At 38.1% G+C, this 16,022-nt stretch overlaps 1 protein-coding gene across 3 annotated transcripts in view; it reads right to left on the bottom strand.

Moving 5' to 3' along the window:
- Window positions 1–2,078: 2,078 nt before the first annotated feature.
- The window catches only part of Rundc3b (RUN domain containing 3B), a 162,510-nt gene continuing 148,566 nt past the window's right edge, over window positions 2,079–16,022 (bottom strand). For all 3 annotated transcript variants that reach the window (XM_052719766.1, XM_052719765.1, XM_052719767.1), the window contains 2 exons: window positions 7,285–7,406; window positions 2,079–4,455 (listed from right to left, as the gene is read on the bottom strand). In XM_052719766.1, coding sequence (XP_052575726.1) covers window positions 4,310–4,455; window positions 7,285–7,406 — 268 coding nt within the window. In that variant the 3' untranslated portion in view covers window positions 2,079–4,309. The remainder of the gene's footprint in view (window positions 4,456–7,284; window positions 7,407–16,022) is intronic.

Below are 16,022 nucleotides of genomic sequence, written 5' to 3'. Positions count from 1 at the left end.
CAACAAGATGACAGAACATAAATATACATCACTCAGCCGGGCGGTGGTGGCGCACGCCTTTAATCCCAGCACTTGGGAGGCAGAGTCAGGCGGATCTCTGTGAGTTCGAGGCCAGCCTGGGCTACCAAGTGAGTTCCAGGAAAGGCGCAAAGCTACACAGAGAAAACCTGTCTCGAAAAACAAAAAACAAAACAAAACAAAACAAAAATATACATCACTCAACAATCACTCTGAATACTAGTGGTCTCAATCCACCACTGAAAAGACACAGATCAATAGAGTGTATCAAAATGCAAGACCCATTCTTTGTGTGTGTGTGTGTGTGTGTGTGTGTGTGTGTGTGTGTGTGTGTGTGTGTGTGTGTGGTGTTCAAGAACTGTACTTCATCACAAAAGACAAACAAGACAGATGCTACCTTAGGGGACAGGATAGAAAAATGTATTTCAGGTGAATGGAAGCAAGCGTCAAACAGGATTCACTGTTTTAATATCCAACAAAACAGACTTTAAATCTACTCAGAAGAGAGAAAGACAGTCACTTCTTACTAAGTAAACAATCCACCAAGAAGACATTACAATCCTAATCATATACATATCAAGTGTTGGTAGCTCTAATTTCATAAAACAGATTCTGGTAAAGGTAAAGTCAGCTGCATAATAATAGTGGCAGATTGCTATAGCCCATTCTAACCAATTGATGGATCATCCAGGCAAAAAGACAACAGAAAACGTGAATTAAATGAGATCACAGATCAGATAGATTTAACAGACATCTAGCTAGCATTCCATCTGAATACTGCAGAATGCACATTTTTCTCAGTAGCCCAAAGAACTTTATCTGAAATCGCTGATCTATTAGGGCAGAAAGTGTGTCTTAACACATACAAGGAAACTAAAAAAGCTCCTGAATTCTATCTGACCACAATGGTCTAAACCTGCAAATCACCAGCATGAGAGTACAGAACAGTGACAAACTCATGGGGACCAAATGACACCACTTGATGATGGCGATGAGATCAAGAAAGGAATCTAGACAGACGTTCCCAGAAATAAAAGAAAATGAAAACACAGTAACAAACACTTAATGACACACCCGAGGGACTTGGAAAAACCAGTAAGGCTGAACTCAAATCAGATCAAAATAAAATTAATCAGGGTAGAAATTAATGAAATGGAAATGAAAAATTACAGAGAATTAATGAAACAAGGTAGTTGTTTGATAAGTTAAATAAATGTAACTAAATTTGCCTAAAGCATGAGAAAAGACCAAGATTAAGAAAATTAGAAGTGAAAAGAGAGCCATTATGGCAGATATAAATAAAATTCAGAAAATTATTGGGAGATATCTTAAACTATATATATATTCTGCTAACCTGGGAAAATCTAAAAGAAATGGATGAAGGAAATACACGCATGTACATAATATAGACCAATCCATATTGTGATGAGAAGGGACTCTTTGGTAGGAATCTCTGAGTCCATTGTACACCATGGGCAACGTCCTGATACTTCTGGAAAGTTCCAAGAAATGCCCCTGATTGGGAGGGATAAAGGAGAAATCTGTCCTATATTCAGAGAATTTTGGCATTACCTTTACTAGAGCAGTCAAATCCAAATTGTAATTACATCACATGGCCACAAGATGACCACATGTCAACATATTTTCAGGACTATATAATTTTGTTAAGGTTTTGCTGTAAGCTACTGATTGATTTAATTTCCTTATCTTCCCCTATCCTGAGTGCTTGAATAATAATAAATCTGGAGTGTCAGAATTCTGTCAGCTTCATATTAGAAGAGTTGTGACGTCATCACAGAGGGATAGGAATTCTCAACTCCATTAGTATATGGGACCCCTGTTCTATATGTAGTCAATAATTCTCAAAATGTCATGTGGTCTATAAAGAGTATTTCTTAAAGTACATATATAATCTGTCTTGAATAAAAGGATTTCTTCAAATCACATTCATTAATATTTTAGGTATAACTAATACCCACTATTCACTATATTTGCTGAAATAGAAATTCAGTGAACACTTGAATTGGGTAATTATTTTTGTCAGGGAACAAGACTATTACTGTATTATTAAAAAACTTTAATACACATGCAACAATTATAGTACATCAAGGCAACAAAATAAACATGAAAAGATAAACATAATTCAGCATTCTTTGTGGGGTTCTGAAAAATAAATACTACCACTGAAAATTAAAGATTGAGACACACAGTTTATTCATGCAACATTTATAAACTGCCTCTAGTTTTAAATGAACTTCAGAAACTTGGATTTCATAGTAGCAGATGAACTTTATACCAAGAACTCCAAGAATGAAGGGAAAGCCATGATCCTCATGTGTCATGTCTCAGTCTGCGGTTTGCAGTAGGGTTATGTGCACAAACTAGTGTTTCTATCAGACAAATCTGAAAAAGTGTACCAACTGGGAACCTGGTGTTCCCTTTTACTTTATAAAAATGTATGAAAAGATCTTAACAAGGTTTTAATATATGAAAGAATCATAAATGTCAGGTGAGAGCAGGTCATGATGATAAAGCATTAAACATTTTGATAGTTCTTAGGAAAGTAGAGGCGTGCTCACGACCAGCCTGAAATTCTCAGTTTTCCTGACCATCTATTTCCCCATGTGCCCTCCCTCAGGCCCCAAGGTCACATTGATTAAAAGCAGCTTTGGACACTGTATTCTTAATGCGGTGTACATTATTCAGAACAGCTGGAGGTGCTAATTTTTAAGAATGTATGCATTTGTACAAGTATTAAAGCCTTCAGCTATGGGAAGAAAGGTCCCAGTATGTTCTGACACATCCAATACAAAAATTTATCATGAGCTTCCACACCTCCTTTGCCCCTGAAATGACTGTCTGTTCTGCCTCGCTGTAAGGCTGCTCACATCACTATTAATTACTTGATATTCCACACCATGAGACTAAGCTCCAAGCATTTGCGAGAACCTCCCATCCCTACACTTTGGACACAAAGAATGAAAATGTGAGTTCAGCTCTCCTCGGACAGCTTTATAGGAGGAACAGATTCCTACATGTCACAGGTGCTAGGTTTAAATATAAAAATTAACAAACAAAAATGCCACATGAAGTCCCCAGTAAGTATTGTGACCTCCTCATGTAAACAACATAGAAAATTTCTTTGGCACACTTGTTTTCCTCATATTACTCACTATAGAAAATATACTTCATACATTTTCATTTTCAATGGGTGGAATTTTTAGGGACATGTGAAGCTGTTTCAAAAACTGCAAAAAGATTTGAAACACGGATATGAAGAAAACCACTTTTCCCATAGACATATAGGATTTTTAAACACTAAGATCAGTTTAAAAATGAGGTCATGGTATAATGGTAAAGGGTGTGAAACATCCAAGATATAATTAATTGTTGTACACAGGGGGAAAATAGCATTGTAGCTCAGACATATTCACAGTCAGACATGCTGGTCACTCATGAGTCCTTCATTTAAAAGTTTCTCAAATCCTTAAACTAAACTCTAAACTTCTGATGTAAATAACACCTTTCCAACATTTGTTCTGCATTTTGGAATGTTTCCAACTTCTCAGGCACAACTGATCACATTTTAAAATTGATAATTTTAAAAGGAAATCCTGAGAAAGTAAGTCAAGAAATGTATTCATTTTCTTAGATATAAAATGCTTTTCCTACATACCTTACAAATTAAGTCAGCAAATGCCTAAAAAGGTACATATCTACAAAATTTATGAAATGCTAAAAGTTGGTACCAAATGATAAATGATAGAAGAAAAACTAAAAGAGCCATTGTGCCACTGTGGCCGAGAGCCTTCTCCTGTACAAACATGTCACGTGGACATCGGAACTTAGGAAATACTTAATGAAATTAGTTATCTTCTGTGCAAATTTAACCACTAAATAAAGGAGTGAAAGAAAACACTAATTTTAAGTCTTGAATAAAATCTGAGCCCAGTCTCTGCACACCAAGACGCATTTAAACAAATATATAAAAATCAGTTGAGTAACAACTTTGTACAGTTTACAATGGATTCAGACAATCTTTGTAAGATTTCTTTAAAGCCTATTCAATTTTAAGCATCCTCAATGACAAATGTAAGATTTAAAAAAAAGAAAAATAGCAGGACTATTATGCTTTTCCCTCAGACTTTACATGGGCTGGGCTGAAATCCTCAAACGACAAAATGCCACGTGTGTGCCAGAATAATATAAAATTTCAAAGATCTCCCCAGCAGCCAAACTTATGGAAACTGAATATTTACAATACAGAAACTCTGGGATTTTACGTAGTCTTTCAGGATGGAGTCAGGCCTGGACTTGTCATCTCGCCTGTGGGGCTCGCAAGGCAGTCATTGGATTTTAGGCTCGTGAGGGACTTGTAGCTTGCCACTGATGTTAGTGACCCACAGAGACCAAGCAGTGAGGGCGTATCTTCTTTACCTGGAAGTTAAGATAAAATCACACAAGAGTAACAGCCTTCATGAATCACACAGCGAGACCATAGCTTCTAAGGGAGTGAAGATGTATCCGAGTGGCTAAACATACTTCACCTTTCAGCAGTTTTTAATATCACCCTTAAAAGCATTAGAGTATGTGCACTTCTCTTCAGATTTCTTGTATAGATGTTTGAGATAATGTATTCTAGAGTAAAAAGGGAACAGCTGCCTTTTGTTTACTTACTGAAACAGATCTCTTTATGACATTCCGGCTGTCCTGGATCTCACTATGTAGACCAGGCTGGCCTCAAACTCACAGAGATCCACCTGCCTCTACCTCACAAGTACAGGGATTAAAGGTGTGTACCACCATGCCCCTCAAAAATAAATTCTCATATATTTTTGAGAATATATTCACACTCATTCATCCAGTCAACTAAATAACACTAACTGTTGGCTAGCCAGAGAGAATATGGGAATCCCATACTTACATTAAGAAGGGCACTAGAAACAAACTTACCCTGATCAGACAATACTCACTTCCTGACCATTTATATTCAGTATATCCTGCGTATTGGGGTCTGAGTTTTTAATTATATATATTATATATTTAAACATTTAAAATTAAATTAAATTAATTTAAAATTAATATATTTATTATTATATAAACTTTTAATTATAAATATTGTATTTAAATAAATATATTTTAATTATATATAATTATAAAAATATAAAATATACTTTTTTAGTTATTTGTGTGCATGTCACAGAGTATGTGAAAAAACATATTTAAACATTTAAAATTAAATTTAATTAATTAAATTAAAATTAATATATATTTATATATTATATAAAAATTTAATTATAAATAATGTATTTAAATAAATATATTTTAATTATATGTAATTATAAAAATATAAAATATAGACTTTTTTAGTTATTTGTGTGTGTGTCACAGAGTATGTGAAAAAACAACTTTCAGGCTTTGGTTCTCTCTTTCCACTAAACATCCCCAATGAAAAGCTGAATATGAAGAAGTTCTAGAATTTAGCATTCATGACTAGCCTGAGTGACATGGTAAGTTCTCAGCATCCTGAGCCATATGAAATCCTGTCTTAAAAAAATAAAATAAAAGCCAGGTGGTGATGGTACATGACCAGCACTCAGGAGGTAGAGGCAGGCAGATCTCTGTGAGTTTGAGGCCAGCCTGGTCTACAGAGTGAGTTCCAGGACAGCCAGGATTACACAAAGAAACCCTCTCTTGAAAAACCAACCAACCAACCAACCAACCAAATAAATGAATGGATAAATAAAAAATAAAATAAAATATTCTGAGCTACCGAAGTCACTTTTATTTTTTTTTATAGATAGACAGGGAAAAAGGGTAATTAACAAAAAAAGTATGCTTAAAATCTAAAAGAAGCAATAAAAAATCTGAAAAAAAGAAATTGAGAAAATAATTCGATTTATAATATAATCCAAAAGAATGGCATACTTAGAAGTAAATTTAACCAAATAATAAAATACTTACACACTTAAAATCTTTTACCATATGTACCTACCAGGACAGATTAGACTAAAGCTACTCTCAAGTTTAATGAGAGCAATTTTCCTTATGGTGAATGGAAATAATGCAGAAATCAATGACTGTGCAAGACGTTGAGAATAGAAACAATCGAGGGCTCAGCTCTGATGAAGACATTTATATCACTAAAGGCTCAAGTAACATTTGCAGAAAGGGGAGCAGGAAGTCCGTAAGAGCCAGGATGTAGAGAGCCGGCTGTGAAATGCCAACTTCTAATCACAACACAGATAAAGCAAGCACTTGGAGCAAATGTGCCTACTGGCACGGGGCCCACACAACTTGGGACCCCCAGCAGTCAGCCATGGAGAGGAAGATGCTCACTTACTGCTGATCTATTAGCAACATAATGCATTCTGGGGGAAGAGCAGGGCACACAGCATCTAGTTGTATAGGCCCTGGTGAGCACACCAGGCTCTGATGGATAGTTATAAATACAGGGTCACACAGTCAGTCCTCCGTAAACTCTGTGAGTCATGAAACAAATGAAAGTAATGAATATGAGAGAAAGATCTGTAAGGAAGAGGAGGGGCCTGCAGGTATGGGAGGGAAAGGAGAGCTGAAGGGGTGACCAAAATGTACTAAACCATGTATGAAATTGTCAATGAACACAATTTATTAATTAAGAATAAATATATTTTAATTATACTTAATGATTATTTATTTGCATATGTGCATGTATGTGGGACATGTTTGTAATCCCAAACACCAGAGGCAGTCAAAAGGATTACAAGTTTAAAGCCAGTGTGGGCTACGGAAGAACACTTTGTTCTTAAAAACCAGAAATGTTAAACTACTCATGAATACCAAAGCCACTTCCTTCCTGTCTTAGTTAGAGTGACTATTGCTATGACGCAACATCATGATAAAAGCAAGCTGGGAGAAAAGGTTTTGTTTGGCTTACACTTCCACATCCTAGTTCATCACTGAAGGAAGTCAGGACGGGAACTCATACAGGGCAGGGACCTGGAGGCAGGAGCTGATGCAGAGGCCATGGATGGGTGCTGCTTACTGGCTTGCTCCCTATGGCTTGCTCAGCCTTCTTTTTTATAGAACTCAAGACCACCCCCAGCCCAGGGCTGGCACCAACCAAGATGGGCTGGGCCCTTCCCCATCCATCACTAATAAGAAAATGCCCTATGGCTTGCCTACAGCCCAAACTTACGGAGGCATTTTTCTCAACTGTGGTTCTCTCCTCTTAAATGATGTTAGCTTGTGTCAAGTTGACTTAAAACTAGTTAGCACACTTACCTTCACCAATGAAATTCAATGAGTCTTGTTTCCCATCTCCTTCTTGTGAGTGGCTGGGATCCAAGGAGGCCTGAGACAGGCTAACTTCTGCTGATAACTGGTCAAGGCTTTGGTAACTTTTACTGAAAATAAGGATAAAAAATATTGAAATTTCTTTTCACTAAAAAGAACATGTTGTGATAGTCCTCAATGTTTTATAATGCATTAAAATTGTAACGAATTTTCTCACAACATCTTCCCTAAATTTTGCCTTTATCATAGTTTCTGTGTGATTTCCATTATACTTTTCTCCCTATCTACTTTGGAAGCTTATCTATTTTGTTCATTGAAAAACAGAAAAGAATAATAATTTGTCAAGCAAATTATCAAATTGATTATCTATTATCTAGACAATTAAAACGGGAACTTCTAATCTAAGGAATACTACCAATAAAGAAACAAAAGATGCCTGACAGTAGTGGCGCATGCCTTTAATCCCAGCGCTTGAGAGGCAGACGGATCTCTGTGTTCGAGGCCAGCCTGGTAAACAGAGTGAGATCCAGGACAGTCAGAGAAATGCTACCTCGAAAACAAAACAAAACAAACAAAAACCAAAAGGCAAAATTTAATAATGAGCTATCATTTCGAGCACTTTACAGTGTCATCTACAAAGTGCCTTCAGTGCTGCTCAACAAAACCGATATTGTACATTCTTGCAATTTAAAAGTTTAAAAATGTTGAGGAATAAATAGCTATTGTATTTATAGACCGTCAAGACAATCTCCTCTCCTCATCTGTCTGGTGTTTCAAGACCCTTTTGTATTATACCAATTACTTAGAAATATTATATCAGAGGCTATTTCAGTTAGAAATAAAAAATTAATGAAAGACTATTAATTTAGTTTTCAGGATAAGGCCAACAAAAAAGATATAATCAGGTTTGGTGTCCTTTGTAGTTCATGTAAAATCAGAATTGATCATTGTTTACCAACATGAGTGGACTAAGAAAAGGTTTTTCAAACTGAACGTCTTTCATATGGTAGTCAGATCCTATATAAATCCACAAATATATATATATAAACACACATATATATATACATACATATATAATATTTACAGGAAAGCACATATGAATCAAATGAACTCTTTTTATAGCTGTCTGTATGTATACAACATGAGCAGACCTGGTCACAGATCTGACAAAGGAACATATATTAAAAGCTGGATATAGTGGCACAGGCCTTTAATCTCAGCAATTGGGAGGCAGAGGCAAATGGATTTCTATGCATTCAAGCCATCCTAGTCTACATGCCAGGTTCCAGGCCACCCAGAGCTACATAGTGAGACCCTGTTTCAAGGAAAAAGTTTTGAATACTTATGTCCAGATATTATCTTATGCTAAATGAAAAGTACATGGAAAACTATTCCATTACTAAAAGTAGATTTTATATTAATAACATGAACACAAATTACATTAATAATAACAACCAAAATAACAATAACAACAAAAGGCAGGAACCAATAAGTTTACTAAAAAAATTATTATTTTAAATCAGTTTTGTATTATTTATTTCCCATCTATCTTACTAAGATAAAATTTTATAGGCTGCCACAGTGATAGAATACATTGATCAGGAATTCATTTTTTTCTCTCTCAAAAAAGAAGAAAAAGAGAAGGCAGAATGACTTTACTAACTTACAGTACAAACAGTGTTCTCAATTTATACTAAGATGACTTCTCAAATGTTTAGTGCTTAAAAGTCCTTAATTATAATTTTAGATCAGGAAACTCTGATAGAGCAGATAATGCATTTATAAGCTACATAGTATACAATAAAGCAATACCCAATATTTATAAAGCACTTGGTATATGCTAAAATACAGTGCTATACATTAAATTAAATGTATATGATGCACACATGTATGAGCATATGTACACATATACAATTTTATTTCATACTGAACAGGAAGTTAGATATTAATTATTATTATTATTACCCCTATTTTTTTTTTTAATGGAAACAGGGTCACACATAGAGTAAACAGCCCTAGCAGTTTGCCCTTGGACCTAACCATCGTCTAGCTGCTGTCATCTCCACTCCAGCACCAGAGGAAGGACCTGCCTTCCTACGTTATGGAAGGTCTTCTCAAAGAGCCCGCATCTGTATTTAATTATTCTGTCCCTGTAAAATTCATTGGCTTTCATTAAAGTTGTATTTTCTTATCTATAGAGGATGGTAAGAACGTGGGGGTCTTTTTTCCGAGGTGTGTATGTGTGTCTACACCTGTGCAGATGCACACACAACAGAGCAGGCCTTCGGATGTGCTCTATAGGCTAATATTACTTGAGATGAGGTTGCTCCCTGAAATGGAGGCCTGTTGTTTCAGTGAAGCTGACTTTTGAAATCCAGTCCCAACCTATGCTTGGGGTTACAGCTGTTGTGAAGATGTGTCACTGTGATTGGTTTAATAAAAAGCTGAATGGCCAACAGCTAGGCAGGATTTCCAGGCACAGAGGAGGCTGGGAAGAAGGGTAGAGATGCCAGGAGATACAAAGCAAACAGGATAGACACTATGGAGATCAGGTAATAAAGCCATGAGGCAGAAAGTAAATTGATAGACATGGATTAATTTAAGTTATAAGAGCTAGTTAGAGATAAGCCTAAGCTATCGGCCAAGCTTTCATAATTAGGATGTCTCAGTGTCATTTTTTTTTTTTTTTTTTGTGAGCTGGTGGCCCAAAGAAAAGTCCAACTACAAGCAGCCATGTCCAGACTTTCAGCATGGGTGCTGGGGATTCAATCTCAGGCCCTCATGTTTACAGAACAACACTCTTATCCACTAAGCCATCTTCCTGGCCCAGAACATGGGATTCTAATGGGTGATTTTAAATGTATCTTCACAAATTATTTTCTATGTTCAACACACAGAATTATTGCTGTTTAACTAGTGGCTTAAGATGACTTTCTGACACTATTTTTATTGTAATAAATGTGTTAGTATTTTTTATTTGAAATTTATATGCAGAAACATTTAAAAACAAAATACTCATAAGCAAAAGACAGGAATTTGTTGAATACCATAACAGAGTTTGGCAGCACATATTTACAATAATCTCCAGGTCTGCTGCTTACTAGAGGAAGGAAACTTTGAAAGAGACCCTGAGAATAACAATGTCGGATGAGCTTCCCACAAAGCTGAAGTTCAGAGGGACTGATATTGAAACTTTTTCTTTAATTTTTCCCAGTCAGTATCAATCCTTGAGTTTACAGTTGCTACTTATTCAAGGGAAATGAATGAAGAAACAGAATTTGGAAACAATGATGCTTTAAAACAATACCAAATATTTCATCCCTAAATTAACCCTTTACTCCTAAGACATTAATAGCAGTACCTACTGTACATTCTACCTCTCTTATTGAAGACAAGCACAAACCCACCAGTAGGAAGGAGACTTCAGCTTCAGATGAGGAAGAACGGTGTTAGATTACATATTCTTATCCAATTTCTAAAAAGACTCATTCTCATAAACATTTGTAGGTTTGTAGTAAACTGTCTATGGGAGTTCTGCCATTAAGAGGTCATAGCTAAGTCCTGAGAATTCTAGATTCATTAACATCATGAGATTTAATGTACCCAGAGAGATACATAAACTAATACATATTGCTGCTTCTCAGAACAGAATTTTTAAAATATAAGTAGTTCAAGGTCATAAAAATGAGAACCCAAAGCAGCAAGAAGAACACCTTCTGTAACACAAGACCATGTCATTTAATACATTATGTTGCTAAATATAATTTAAACTACTAAGAATGGTGTCTTGTGTCATGGGTAGTCTTCTCTCAGTCAATGATTAGAAATAACGATACAGTTTTTATATTATATATTTGCTCAAAAGGTGTTCTAAAGTCAGTAATTCACATTATCTGGTAGTCACTGCACAACACACTCTGTGATGCAGAGAGGGAAATGAGTATTAGCCACAGGGAGAAGTGAAATCATGTGCCTGATTGCTACAATCCACAGACGCAGAGAGGCTAAGTAACAAGGAGGGCTCTGGGGGGACGGACAGATTTCCCTGGGAAGGGGAAAGAGAATAGATGATGTGGGTGGACTGGAGGCGGGTGGGGATGGGAATAGGAGGGATCAGGTGGGGGATGGAGGGACAGAGGTAGAGAGTATAAGGAGAGACAACTGGAATTGGGGGGCATTTGGAATAAGATATGGAAACCTAGTATGGTGGAAAGTCCCTGGAATCTCTGAGGGTGACCCTAGCGAGGACTCCTAGTAATGGGGGTACAGAGCCTGAACTGGCCATCCTCTGTAACCAGGCAAGACTTCCAGTGGTGTGACTGGGACACCAATCCAGCCAAAAAACCTTCAATCTACAATCTGTCCGGCTGCAAGATGTGCTGGGGCAATGGTAGTTCAGAGCTTGTGGGAGTTGGTCTAACTTGAAGTCCACACCAGGAGAGGGAGCTCATGCCCCACACTGCCTGGATGGCCAGGAACCAGAAGCTGGATGGCCCTGAGACCTAGGGCAGTTCCAAACACGACTGGCCAAAGGGGTGGGGGTCAGGGAGTCAATAAAATGATTCCTAATGATATTCTGCTATACTCACAGCTCAAGATTGGTGTCTAGCCCAATGTCATCAGAGAGGCTTCCTCCCCAGCAGCTGAGGGGAGCAGATGCAGACACCCACAGCCAAACATTAGGCAGAGCTTGTGGAACCCCACAAAAAAGATGGAGGAAAGACCTCACAAGAACACAGCCCATAGACATCAGCTAAGCAGGGCTCACAGACTGAAGTGACAATCACAGAGCCTGCATAGGTCTATGCTAGGTCCTCTGTATATGTTGTGGTTGTTAGCTTTGTTTTTTGTTTGTTTTTGTTTGTATTCTGAGACAGAGTTTCTCTGTGCAGTCCTGGCTGTCCTGGAACTCTGTTGACCACACTGGCCTTGAGCTCACAGAGATCTACCTGCCTCTGCCTCCCAAGTGCTGGCTTAAAGACAAGCACCACTACCACCCAGCTTATTTTGGGGGTTTTGTGGGACTCCTAGCAGTGGGGGATGGACGTCTCTGACTCTTTTGCCTGCTCTTAGGACCCTTTTCCTTGTACTGGGTTGCTTATTCCACTCTTGATAATGAGGTTATGTGCCTACTCTTACTGCATCTTATTATGCCGTGTTCAGTTGATATCCCTGGTAAGCCTGCTCTTTTCTGAAGGGAAATGGAAGAGCAGTGGATCTGGAGGAAAGTGGAGGTGGGAAGGGGCTGGGAGGTGTGGAGGGAGGGGAGGCTGTGGAAGGGATATAATGTATGAGACAAGAATGAAGAAAAAAATCATGTGCATGATATTCACAGGCATATGTATGCACATGGAAACAGAGAAGCTATTTTTAATTCTTGTTTTTCACAGGGATATGTTTAAATAACAAAATTGTGAGGGCTGGAGAGAAGGTTCAGCAGTTAAGAGCAATGACTGTTCCAGAGGACCCAAGTTCAATTCCCAGCACCCACATGGCATCTCACAACTGTAACTCTAGTTACTGGAGATCTGGCACCCTCACACAGACATGCACACAGTGCACACAAAAGGCACCATTATTTCTTTTGGTTTCTACAAACTGTAACAGCCAGTTTTGTATTCAAACTGAAACCTAACACAGGCCTATACTTTTTAGTAACAACAAGCCAAGTTTCAGCCAACCCCAGAGGGCCAACTGGTCACATCACCCCCAAACAAGGCCACCGCCTCTTCCCTCTATGTTCAAGTGAGGTTCATGCTTAAACATAACCAGTCAAATGATATTCCTACTTTGCTTTCTGCTCCCTTTATAAAAGCCACTGCTTTCTGCTGCTAGGTGAGTGTTCTCTGAACTTGTTCTGAGTGCTGCCTAGTTCACAAATTTGCTGGTACCTCAAATAAGCACTGTTAAGCCCAACTTGTCCCAAGCTTGCTTCTGACACTTTCTCCTTGAATTCATCTTAGGCTAGGTGGTTGATTAATCTTCTAGAGCTTTAGGCAGTGTACCTCCTTTGTAGGAGAAACTTATTAACACCAAAATGAGTGAACTGTAGGGCCAGCTACCAAGAGAGCTGATAATCCTTATTAAAAGAGATCTAGCCATTCCCTCCATAATTTGTAAGTTCTCATAAATGATGGAAAAATCTGCTTAGTTTTAAACATGATTTATAGGAAGCTCCCTATCCAGACCTCCACCTTTAAATGAAGTAATTGGGATTACATACTCAGAACTATTAAGGATCAATCAATTTTCTGTAAGGTTCAGAAAGCAGATCTTGGAATGTGAGATAAGTATGCACTCCTTTGTATGGAAGATTAATAAAGAAAAGACCATGTCAACTATTAATACTCGCTGAGAAGTTATGAAGTGCCAGATGATGCACCTGACTATTAGACAGGCCTTACTTTCGGAATTATATGGACAGAAAGAGAAAGTTAAGGGAAGGAAGCATCACTCAGTATCACAATGTAATCAATTAGTGGTGGTTACTGACAATCACTGAGTTTGAGCTCTGGGTCCAGACTCCTCTGTACTATACTGCGCCTGAATACTTTTTGCTGAGGGATAGCATGTAGTGATATATTATGTACCCTAATGAACTTGCCCGGGGATCGGAGGACAGAGCCAGCCACTAGATTAGACATAGAGGTCAGGCAGTGGTGGCACACACCCTTAATCCTATTACTCAGAAGGCACACATACCTTTAATCCCAGGAAGTGACATGGCCTGGCAGAGAAAGGTATATAAGGCATGAGGAAACAGGAACTAAAGCAGTTCAGCTAAGACCTTTTTGGGTGAGGACTCAGAGGCTTTCACTCAGGATTTGTGGAGTTGGTGAGTTAAAAGGTGGTGGCTATAGCTTGCTCTGCTTCTCTGATCTTTCAGCTTTCACCCTAATATCTGGCTCTGGGTTTTTTATTATAAGACCTTTTAAGATTCGTGTTACAATAACAGGGTCATCTAAAAACAGTAAGAACATAATGAGGGCAAGTCAAGTTAATACTAGAAAAGGATACTTTCCTTCTCAGCTGATGATGGGAGTCAAGAAGCACAAACTAAATTCATGCTGAATAGACAGGCTGGTCCCCTGCCTTTGTTTCAAGACTGCAATCACTTGGACTCCTGTGATACTGCTTTGTAAATAAGTTATCCTTACCCATGCAAGTGTAAACCAGCGATAAACATCCCACTTGTGGGCCTTTATTTTAAACCTTTATCTATTACTACTATTGTATGTGTGTGAGTGTGGGTTTGTGGCTGAGGCAGGCCCACATCGGGTTCTTTATTGACACTACAATAGGTAATGTGTGACCAGGTAAAAGCATACATCTTCTGTCAAAAATATTTTATCTTTTTACAGTGATGTGGATAATGCAAAGAAACGTTTTAATTTAGCAGATTTAATGCAATCCTAGTGTGTGTGTGTGTGTGTGTGTGTGTGTGTGTGTGTGTATGGTTACAGGTCTGAGACCATCCTTGGAGACTATTCCATAGGAGCTATCCACATTTTTTTAAAAAACAGACCTAAGGCTTTCCAGCCAGGCTGAGCTGCCTGGCCAGTGAGCCCCAGGGATCCATCAGAGTCTGTCTTCTTAAGATTAGGAATACAAGTATGGCCAGCCGTATCTAGCTTTTTACATGGGAGCTAGGGATCAAATCATAGGTCCTCAAGGTGGCACATTCAACACTTTCATGACTGAGTTCTGCCCACTGGCCCTGTCACAATAGTGAACATGTGTGCATGATATATGCATATATATGTATCCATGTGAGTGTGCACCCATGTTCACATGCATAATTTTCAGACAGGGTCTCTCAATGAAACTGGAGCCCTTGGATTGGACAAAACTAGCTTACTAGTGGGTTCCAAAATCTCCCTGTCTTTGCCCTCCCAGTGTTAGGATTATAGGTATGTAACACTACTCCCTTTTTATGTGGGTGAGGGAGATCCAAACTCAGGTCCTCATGCTTGCACAAGTAGTTTATCAACTGAGCCATAAAACAGCTCATCTTTGTAAATTTAAGAGTCTCTCATGTGTCACATATAAAGTATACCATATGCTTCTATAAAGCATGTTTCTATCAGAAACTTGAAATGCAAACTGTTGTACTAATTCAGTGTGACACAGAAAGGTAAAGTTATACCCAGCATAGGCTATAGCTATGTAAACTTGTTCGTTTTGTTTTGTTTTTCCAGACCGGGTTTCTCCGTGTAACAGTCCTGGCTGTCCTGGAACTCACTCTGTAGACCAGGCTGGTCTTGACCTCACAGAGATCTGCCTGTCTCTGCCTCCTAAGTGCTAGGATTAAAGGCATGCGCCACCACTGCCTGGCCACTATAAACTTTCATATGAGAATATAAAGGAACTCTATGCTAGCCTATGGAATGCCCAAAGCCAATACTTTGAGTCATATTAAGAAATGATTTAATAGATGAAAAGGGTTCTGGTTTATTCCACAAAGTGTCTATTCACCTCTACTTGTCTCTAACAATCAATGAGACAAGAAAGAGCTCAAGTCTCTAGTACTACTTTCAATAACAGAAGGTCAAATTTAAATTGCACCCTATCCTTGATAACAACAACCCCCCAAATCATAAGAATAAAGAAGGTGGAAGTTATGCTTTTGCTAAAACATGTCTGTTCAAGTAACTAGTCAAGATGCAGAAAACTAGATGAACGCCAGACAGACAAGCCAACAGAAACCCTAGCTAATAGGGCACTCT

The sequence above is a fragment of the Peromyscus californicus genome, unplaced genomic scaffold (genome assembly GCF_007827085.1).
Source record: "Peromyscus californicus insignis strain IS unplaced genomic scaffold, ASM782708v3 Scaffold_6__1_contigs__length_162567912, whole genome shotgun sequence".
NCBI classification, from domain to species: Eukaryota; Metazoa; Chordata; class Mammalia; order Rodentia; family Cricetidae; genus Peromyscus; species Peromyscus californicus.
Note: the sequence above shows the minus strand (reverse complement) of the source record. Positions and strands in the feature narration are given on the sequence as shown.